Source organism: Rhinolophus sinicus, linkage group LG01 (genome assembly GCF_036562045.2).
Source record: "Rhinolophus sinicus isolate RSC01 linkage group LG01, ASM3656204v1, whole genome shotgun sequence".
NCBI classification, from domain to species: domain Eukaryota; kingdom Metazoa; phylum Chordata; class Mammalia; order Chiroptera; family Rhinolophidae; genus Rhinolophus; species Rhinolophus sinicus.
This window is the reverse complement of record NC_133751.1, coordinates 134,571,574-134,581,539: the sequence shown is the minus strand read 5'-3', so window position 1 is coordinate 134,581,539 and position 9,966 is coordinate 134,571,574. Positions and strand designations below refer to the sequence as shown.

Below are 9,966 nucleotides of genomic sequence, written 5' to 3'. Positions count from 1 at the left end.
CTAATTTCAGTTAACATAATAAAATAGGGAACACATCACCCACTTAAAAACAGCTTAAATTGCATGTACTTTGTCACTGTAAATAAACAAGGTAAACATTGACATAACTTCACATTATTCTTGGGTTGAAAAAATCTGCAGTTCAAAATAAAATTCCGCCTTTGGTCAACATTTTGGATGCAATTCAAAGTTTCTCATAAAATAAACATATTTTAAAGAGTGCTTTGAATTTCCCTGCATAATTCCTAGCCAACAGAAATTATAGTGGTATCTTTAAGGTTTATTATATGTCAGATCAATAGCCATTATGCAGGGTTGACACAACCACTGAGAGACAGTACCTTCCTTCTGCTTAACCCTTACTACTGTGACTCGAAGAAAAACTTCCCATAGGTGGTCCTTTGAGGAAAGCCTCTCACAAAGTGAAACTTTCTGGTTTCTTTGTTTAATAATAAAAATATTCTTTTCTGATAAAAAAGAAAGAAGAACTGGATTTCTGGTCAAGAAAACAAAATGTTCATTAAGGTCGTCTTCATGAGAGTTTTTCAATACAAGGGGGGATAGTTTTACATTCTACATAGTAACAAGCTGTTTTGAAGCCGGAGCTAAAAAATGAAAATGCCCCATCACAACAGATTGTAAATTTTTTTCTGATGCTTTTAAAAGTGCCTCGATCATTTCTACGGCTACAGTATTAAAGTTAAGTATTTGCTATTTTATTTAAACATTTTGAAAAAAAATAAATGAACATTCTGGGGCTTTGCAGCATTATTAAGAAAAGCTGTCCATACTTTTCCATGTTGTTACATGTGTTTATCTGCTGATTATAAAATGTGTTAAACAGTATTTTAAAAACAACAAAAAAAAAAATGCAGAGCTGTGCTTTGATTAATTCAGTGAACAAAACATATGCTGTTGGTTCTGTTCTATGAAATGCATATATGATCAATAAAACCTTTTAAAAGAGCAACTTTGGCTTTTAGACTCATACTGCCGACCATGTTTTTCATCCCTGTTAACTCTGGGCTCATACTGTTAAGTTAGACAAACAAAACCACGCACTGGCTATGATAGTAACGTCTTTTTAATATATCTTATCCTCTTTCTAAAATTTCTCTAGGTTGGAAGCTGTGTATTGTGGTTGTTACCCACTTTGTCCCAAAGATTTGGTGTATCCTGAAATATTTCCAGGTAGCTGCTTTCATGTACTTTCGTCTTTGTTGAGATTTAATACATGATTCATGCTAAATTAGAAAGTTTGAAAATAAACTTAGGCAGGAGCAATTGTTTATTTGGCAAGTCAACATGTTAGTGTTAAGGGAAATTTTATGTGTTTTAATACATTAGAGTAAGCTTATATTTACCATCTGTTCTTTTAAGATAACAAAAAAGCAAGTTTTCAAATAGCGTTCTTCATTGTTAGCATACACGTCCCATAATGATGGATTTTTATAAGCAGGTCAGTGTTGCTGCAATTGCTTACAGATTTTTTAAAAAATGATATACACAAAGAAAAATCAAGGACTGAAAGTCACACCAAATTATTTAAACAATTGACTAGTTAATAATATGCAACTGTTGTGCAGGGTACATACGGCTGTAGTACCAGTTATTTGGAAAAAAAAAAAATCTCATCACTAAATATATCACATATGCATTGTGTTACATTAGAATAATGTATTTTAATCACCCAAAGGAGATGTCTAAACAGCACAACTACACAGTCTTATTTAGCATTAAACATCCTTGTGAGCTGAGGTAACCTTATAAAATCATGCTTAAATAATGTAAAACATGAGGCGGCACAGAGCAATATGCATTTTTAATTAGTAAAGTGACTAATATCGAGTGTGTGCTTTGAGGTTTTTGTTTCATTAAAAATGTATCTGTTTTTCCTGCAGCTGAATATCTGTATTCTACACCTGAACAGCTTTCAAAAAGGCTCCAGAATTTCTGCAAGAGACCAGATATTGTAAGGAAACATCTCTATAAGGTAGTTATTGAGAAGAGATTTATGCGGTATAAATGCCATATTGAAGTTACAAAGAAAAAAAACAATCTTAAAAAAATAAACATTTAATTAACATACTAATGTTTAAAGGAAACATGCTAGGGAGGGATATTAGTTGTTACACTAACAAGGATTAATTAAACTGGATGCCAGTTGTATTAACCTAGGTCTTATGAAATACGTGCACTTAATGCATGTACATGTTTTTTTTTTAATTTATTGTTTTCTAAGATGACTGTCCTTTACATGTAGCCCCAAGAGGCTTATAGAAATGAACCTGGATTAATGTAACTCATTAGTTTAAAAGGAAGTAAAGGAAAGATTCTACAATTACACTAATGAGGATAAGCCTTTCTTCCCATCGTAATGAAATCTTCAGTCCTCAAAAATTCAGGTGAATGACATTAGTGAAGTTTGGTGTTCATTTTTTAACTACTTTAAAGATGATTTTCAAGAATCAAATGTTTCCCCTGCCCAGTTTAATAAAATGACGTAAAAATCTTCACTTTGATTTGAATCAGACTGTCAGGCTTCTCTCTGAATAGCAAAGGCAAAAGGAACATAAGTTTAAATAGCAGCATCATTCAGTCCCCTCATTCATTATCTCTTTTCCCTTGTTTGAATCAAGAATTTTACAGTGTTGAAATAAGAACACAAAGAGTCCCTACTAAATGTCTAAGTAATTGAACTGGGATAAATCTGCTTTATGACTTTTGAAGGTGGCTCTAGGCCATGAGTAATATACCTTTTTATATTCTTTGAATGTAGCATCTTCATTTTACATAAATTCAGTATAGTTTACAATCTAGCAGTTTTATAATCCAGCATATTTTAATTTTCTTATGTTAATGTATAACCTCCCTTCATGAAATACAGTTTGCCTCCTTGTTTCTCTCCTTCCCCTTTTCATGGCCTAAAATACATATTTACATAGTGATACATCAAAACATGACTTTGTTTCTGCAGGAAACAGTTAAACTTCAAGAAAAAGGGAGAGAACCAAAAATGCAATTTAACACCCAATTTCAAGCTCATTATCTTTCATTGTCTATTAACTTGGCAATGGTTCAGAAGGTAGCTCATAATAGTTTAAAATGCTGACTGAACAGTTCCAGGCGTCAGTGTTACTCCTTGAGTCAATACGATGGTATCGTATTCATAGCTTCACAGAGAAAACAGTCTTCCAAGGTTTACGTCCAGATTTCCTAATTTTTAAAGTTCACTAGTGGTCTTGTTTGTATAAAACAAAAAAAATTGTCATTTCTCATGTGACAGACTATCAAAATGTGCAGATTATGAGAATTGAAGAAATATAATAAGCATTAATACAAGTGGATTCATTTTCTATATATGACACAAAGCTATTTTCAGTGAGTTCACTATCAAATTATTGATTTTTTTGCCTTTGGGTGAATTTTTGGTGAAGTTGTTTTCCAGTTTTATTGAGATATAATTGACATACAGCACTATTTAAGGTGTATAGCATAATGATTTGATGTACACATATTGTGAAATGATTACCAACCACCCATCATATATATATATATATATATATATATATATATATATATGTATGTATGTATGTATATGTATATATATACATCAAAAGTATATATACATGTATATATATATATACATCATATGTGTGTATATATATATATATATATATATATATACATCAAAAGAGAAAAAACAAATGTTTTTTCCTTGTGATGAGAATGGTGAAGTACTGATAATCGTATTTCCACCATCGGAATTTATCCATTTTAAATTTTCCTTCAAGTTAGGCCTTACTAACCCTGTTATTTTGCTTCAGCAAAATTCTAACCATTTCAAAAGTTACTGCAACAAGTTGTCTTTAGTTACAAAAGAAAACAGGTCTCCAAATAAAATATTTTGATATAGCTGCAGCCGTAACATAGCTGTAATTATTTATTTTATAAACAACTTCTGGAAAAACTGAAAGAGTGTCAGCTCAGTGGTATGCTGTCAATATACCAAATTATTCCTCAGACAGCTTAAAAGATAACCTACACCTTAAATGTTATTTTATGTTACTATTTTTTCCAGATATTTTAGTCTGTACATCCTAAAATGCTCCAACTCAAAGTTTTATAAATTAGCATTTTATGCATGAGCATTTATAAGAATTTATATGTATAGTTTATTTTTATGTCTTTATTTACCATGGATTTTTTTCTTATAAATCTATTACACATTTTAATATATGTCCTCTTCATATATCTTGATGATATTATATCTAAAAGTTAATCTCAAAAATTAATAAATTAGTCCAAGAATTATAAGTAATTAAGAGCTTAAAGGAGCTGTCAGGAAAAACTGGTAAAAAATGACAGGAAGAACCACATATTTAATTTGGTTGTTGTAATAGGATTTAAAACCAAAAGAATACCTTCTAAAACTTTTAATTAAGATATAATAAGTTAAAATATTTTTCACCTTATGATTTATAAATATACACATTTTCAGGTAACATTTGCCTTCACCAAATACTAGAGGATTATTTCCCCCAAGGCAGCTTTTTATCTAGTTTTCTTATGGAATGGAAGAGTCTTTTGTGTGTACTGTAAAGAGAATGTTGAGGGTTTTTTGTGTGTTTTTTTTTAGATTTATTCCATTGGACAGTGCTGTTTTGCTTTCCTAAAACATATGCTTCTAAGATCTAAGAGGATAGAATGTCACTGAATTTTTTAATTTGCTCCTTTTACATTTTTACACCTTACTCTTTTTGTGTGTTAAAAGTTTACATTTTTAAATCATCTCAGCTGCTTATCATATAGAGTTCACTTTAGGATAGGATTTTTCATATGGATTCACACTTAGAAATTTAATGACTAGAATAAGGCTACTAACGCTTGGCTTTCTTCTCACATAAGGCATTATACTTTCAATATGAGTGAGAGTTTGGGGGCTATAACTTGAAGCAGGATTTGAAACAGAATGCTAGTAACTGAAAAGCAGAAACAGAATTTGATACTTTTTTCCTTAACGTGACTCTTTCTACTACAGAACACGGTGCCCATGACTTCTTACCTGAAATGTTTCAGACTTGAAATGTTTAAATTCCTGGCATGCATACAAGTCTCTCTCTCTCTTTCTCTTTCTCTCTCTCTCTCTCTCTCTCTCTCTCTCTCTCACACACACACACATTTTCTTAAGATCTTTAGAGAAATCCAATGCATAAACAAATTAAATGTTTTGTAATTCTTTTAAAAATCGAAAATTATTATTTTTTTTAATTTTAAAAATCTAAAACCATTTTTTTTTTTAAAGTTCATGTCCTGGTTTAGTCACAGACTGCAGCTTTCTTGTACTTTCAGGACATTTCCTTTTCTAGGTCAATTAGACACATTGGCCACATCCTTGTCACATAGATAAACTAGGAGCTCTCTATACAACTGCCAAACCTTGCTTGACCACAGGATTCTAGAAGTAATCATAAAATAATTATCCAAGGATTGACTTCTTGTACTAACAATCATTCTTCCTTTTACAACCCAAGCAAGTCTAATGCCATGAAGTTGTATATTTTTTTGCCATATTTTTACTGTGTGACATTACTTTCTGAATATTCCCAACAATTATTTGAGATCAATACTTTATGCTTTTAGAGAACCTTTGATCATTATATTTTAAAATGCTTTTGAAAAAATGTATGGGCATTCACTTGTTACCAGTATTGAAAATAGCATGAATACAAATGGGGCAGTGTCTAAAGTAGGTACTGCCCAGATTAGCGTCTATTCTGTTTTCGTTCCTGTCCTATTTCTCATTACTTTTATTGACAAATAGAGCAATACTCTGTGTGAAAAAAAGAGAGATCCTTCTTTCTTGGGCTTGACAAAAGTGACCTGTAGTTTTCCTAAGAATTTTCAAATGATAGCTGCTGATTTTTATTTTATCTTCCTCTTTAAGTTCTTTTACCATTCTAGAAACCTTTGTAACCTGCTGTTATTAGGAGATGAACTTTCAGATTTCTGCCTCCAAGTGATTTCAAACAATGATTAAGCTTATAATTCAGATGCCGTGCCCAGAAAAGCCATTTGTGGTTGTCTTAATTATATCAGGCCCTATCTACCCGACCCACAGCCAAGCCACTTTAAGTTTCCTTAAAGAGACTGCTCACTTGATAGTTGCCTTTTAATTTGAGCTTATACTCTAGATGTGAAAAAATTGTTGCTCACTAGTATTAACACTTCTCCAAAGCCATTACTTTTTCCTTAAAAATGAAAACTTAAAAGCTTGTGACATTTTCAGACCTTCTAAAGTCAACCGCACCAGCACAATTTAAGGCAAATTCTTTGTGTCAATCTCCCTCCCTTCTCCCTACCCTTCCCTTTCTCCTTCTTCACTTCCTTCCTTGATTTTATTTGGCTTGGTTTTCCTTTGATTGGTCTAAGTAAAATAAAAGTAAAAAACCTTTAGCACAATAGATATACGTTAGGTGAGTAAGATCACTCAGAGATTTTTGGCTTCTCATGCTTCTCCACTGCTCATTTGCAGCCTGGCTCTAGGTACACTTCTTACCTTCTATATGATTCATCTGTAAACTTGGAAGAATTTTTTTTTTCTTAATTCTTAATAGCGTTTTCCCCCTAAAGTTCTGGTATCATGAAATCATGAATATAAACCTGTTAGTAAACTTGAAGCACTTTGTAAATGCCATGTAATTGTAATGGCATTTCTCTTGTGCTTCCCCACTTAAAAGTAAAATTCACATTAGCAAAAACATGTATTAAAAGTGTTGTGTATCTTGTGTTTATAAAAGTTAAAAGTTGGATGATAAACTTCTAATAGCTGCCATCCATAACGTAAACCAGGAAATATGTGCAGCAGAATGTACCCACTTGCAAAAAAAAGAACAAAACAAAACAAAACAAAAAAAAACAGGAGCTTTCCCCTATGGTTGGAAATAGTTATAGTTTAAACCAATCGGAAACTGGGATTTCCTGAGGTTATAAAACTTGAGAACCATTTACTTGATGGCTTTTGGAAATCCAGTTGATGTAAGTTAATGCAAATTTTCAATATGAATTTTCAGCATGGTTTAGTTTTTCAGTCATTAATGCTTTCTCTTCTCTCTCTGCCCCTTACAGGGTGAAATGACTCCTTTTTCCTGGGCAGCCCTACATGGGAAATTCAGGTCTCTGCTTACAACAGAACCTAGGGAAGATTTGTGACAGATGGGGCTAAGTCACAAACTTGCAGCCTAAGGCAGAATCTGTAGAACTTTCCAGAGTGTGCCCATATTTACCTGATCAGAGAGAAAAGAAAATCTGCAGAGGAAGCTGAGCCTGGCTGCTTGTCATAGCTGACACAGAGCCATCTGCCACAAACCTGTGGCGGCTTCAGATCTCCAATCCCTGCCACCACCCCAACTCAAATTAAATACAGATTCCTAGAGACGTTATGATGGTTACACATGTCCTCGGCATCACATGGAGGAGACTGTTCAAAAAAAATATGTGGCCTGTTGTATAACCGCACTCATGTATCCCATATGTGGTGCCACATTGAATTTCCGGTTGAATCCGTTTTTATCCTTTGTACTGGATGACATGGTGCCTGAATTCTTTCTTTTCGCCGACACGATGGCAGCCAAACTGCAGCTTCAAACGCTCGCACTTGGCTGGATTTCTACCTAGGTTGCCAGGTTATCATCGGAGCCTTCTTGTGTCCTCAAAGGGCCACAGGGTCTGAAAGGGGGATCAGAACGCTATGGGACTAATTGGGCAGCCATCACAGAATTGTTTATGGCAAAGGGCTGCTTGAGCACTTTTCTTTTAGCAAATTAATGACTCTGGCACAGGGGTTTGTAAGTGAAGGTATTAATAAGGAGCCTGGCAGGTATTCCCATGATTCACAGAGTTACATTTGCATTTAATTTATCTTAAAGAAAGTTGCAAGATAAACAGCTGTAATTCGAACAAACACGGGAAATACAATGAGTGCAGTCACCTTGCCCATAAAATGAACACTGAGGTACTTATTTTAATTTTTTTTTCGTGGGTTAAAATAGAGAAATCAAAATATCTTAACAAAACCAGTAATTTTGACATAAATACTCGTTGAATATATTTGGATCCAGCTACACGTATAATATTTTCAAAATAAATCACTATGATTCCAATTGTTAAGCTGCTGTATTTGTTGATATAAAGATGTTTTGAACGGCTAGACTGTAAAATATATCTTTAATAAAGTGCCCTCTGCCATTTGTAATTAACATCTCTCATTTACGTGTAAGTGTGTATGTACAGCTAGCTGTGTGTTTCTCACTGAACACTTTCCTTGTGTCAAGAGACAGCGGATACAATTGTTTCTTTTCCGGATGAACAAGGATCTGTTTTGCAAATGTTTGTAAGATATTATGACATTTCCAAGATTTTCTTTGCATTCTGGAAAGCAGGAGGTAAACATTTGTAGTCATTAAGGTAAAGTCTGTTGATAAACCATCTTCTGTTTACTGACAGGTAAATTGTAACTTTACTAGCTTTTGAAATGAGTTACTTCTATACACTATAGCTTGAGGATCAGCCAAGAAGAGGAGGGTAGACTAGGGCTGTCTGTGGTCTAACAGGCATCCTATGTAGAGCAGGCAATGGATTGGAAGTCCAGTAGGGCCCATTGACAGGGAGTAAAAGCATAAGCAGGTAATAGATCAAGGTCAGGGAGCCAGATAGAGCCCTCAGCGCAGAGACACTTGCAGATCAAAGAAAGCAGGAATTCGGGGTCTGGGAATGAGGCCTGGGAATTTAAAAGCCGAGAGTAGGAAGCAGAAACAAGCTCCATCTTTGCATAGATAGTCCTCTCCCTAACTAGTGTGAAATCTGTAATGTATGATGATACATCACAGCCCAGGCTTTGAGTCCTAGCTTGTGGGAAGTCAGTAAACAAATAACCTCCTCACCCACAAACCAAGATGCTCAGGGATTATTTTGGAAGTCCCTTCCAATCGAAGACTGTGGAACTTGGAATCTGTCAGGTGTGCTCCTTCTAAGTGCAAAAGTAAAGATATAACTATGCATCAGAGATTTTTAGATACTTCTCCAGAACAGTGTTTATCATCTAAGGAGATGCACTAGACCAGTAAGGTTTCTTCAGTCACAAAGGTGCTATGTCATAGATGACATCTTCTCAAATTATTATAATCTCACAGCCAAGAACCGGTGCTTGGTTTACTATGTTTTTCTGTCCTGAAAATAATGGGCTCACATTTTGTGATGGCAAGATATTGTATGCACAATCACTATCCATATATATTTTCCCATTAATTGATGGAGGGAAAAAAAATTACCTTTCAGAGAGTACATCCAAACATTTAAATATTTTCCTGATTTGGGCAAATATAATATTGAAAGTTGCCTGGCTATGGAGTTTTTTCTATATCGGTAAACTCAAATTTTCTCTTTAGCTGTGGCCAGCATTTCTTCCTCAATACAAATTTACATTCAAGTTTTCACTTCTTAAAACTATGCAGTCAGATTTTGTATTAGTGTAAATAAGCAATAAAACAAGTTCATAAATGTGTAATTCGTAACAGTTGAAAAGACAACTGTACCTCTGTGTGTGTGTGTGTGTGTGTGTGTGTGTGTCTGTGCGTGTGTGCACACGCACAGGTACTTCCCAACACCCATGTGATGGAATGAAGTGCTATTAAGTTAACCCTTGTTTTGTTGAAGCCACAGAATAATTGAGACCACAGTTTGACTCTTTAATTTTTGTTTTCCTTACTCTCACTAAAGAGATTTAAAAGTTTTTGTTTTGAATAGTTATTGAAAATGTTGGTCTTTTTTTTTTACATTCAGTTCTGTTCATTTTATTCTTGTAAATTAAATTGTTACACTAATTTTAATTTTAAATATCTTTAAAAGTCATTATCAAAACCTTGACACCATGTCCATGATTCTTGCCCTGGATTTACTTGGTCTAGG

General features: G+C 33.8%; 1 protein-coding gene across 12 annotated transcripts in view; it reads left to right on the top strand.

The window, feature by feature from the left end:
- Positions 1-8,267, top strand: part of GTDC1 (glycosyltransferase like domain containing 1) — a 361,227-nt gene extending 352,960 nt beyond the window's left edge. For all 12 annotated transcript variants that reach the window (XM_074335850.1, XM_074335867.1, XM_074335834.1 and 9 more), the window contains 3 exons: positions 1,121-1,191; positions 1,902-1,993; positions 7,129-8,267. In XM_074335850.1, coding sequence (XP_074191951.1) covers positions 1,121-1,191; positions 1,902-1,993; positions 7,129-7,212 — 247 coding nt within the window. In that variant the 3' untranslated portion in view covers positions 7,213-8,267. The remainder of the gene's footprint in view (positions 1-1,120; positions 1,192-1,901; positions 1,994-7,128) is intronic.
- Positions 8,268-9,966: the final 1,699 nt, after the last annotated feature.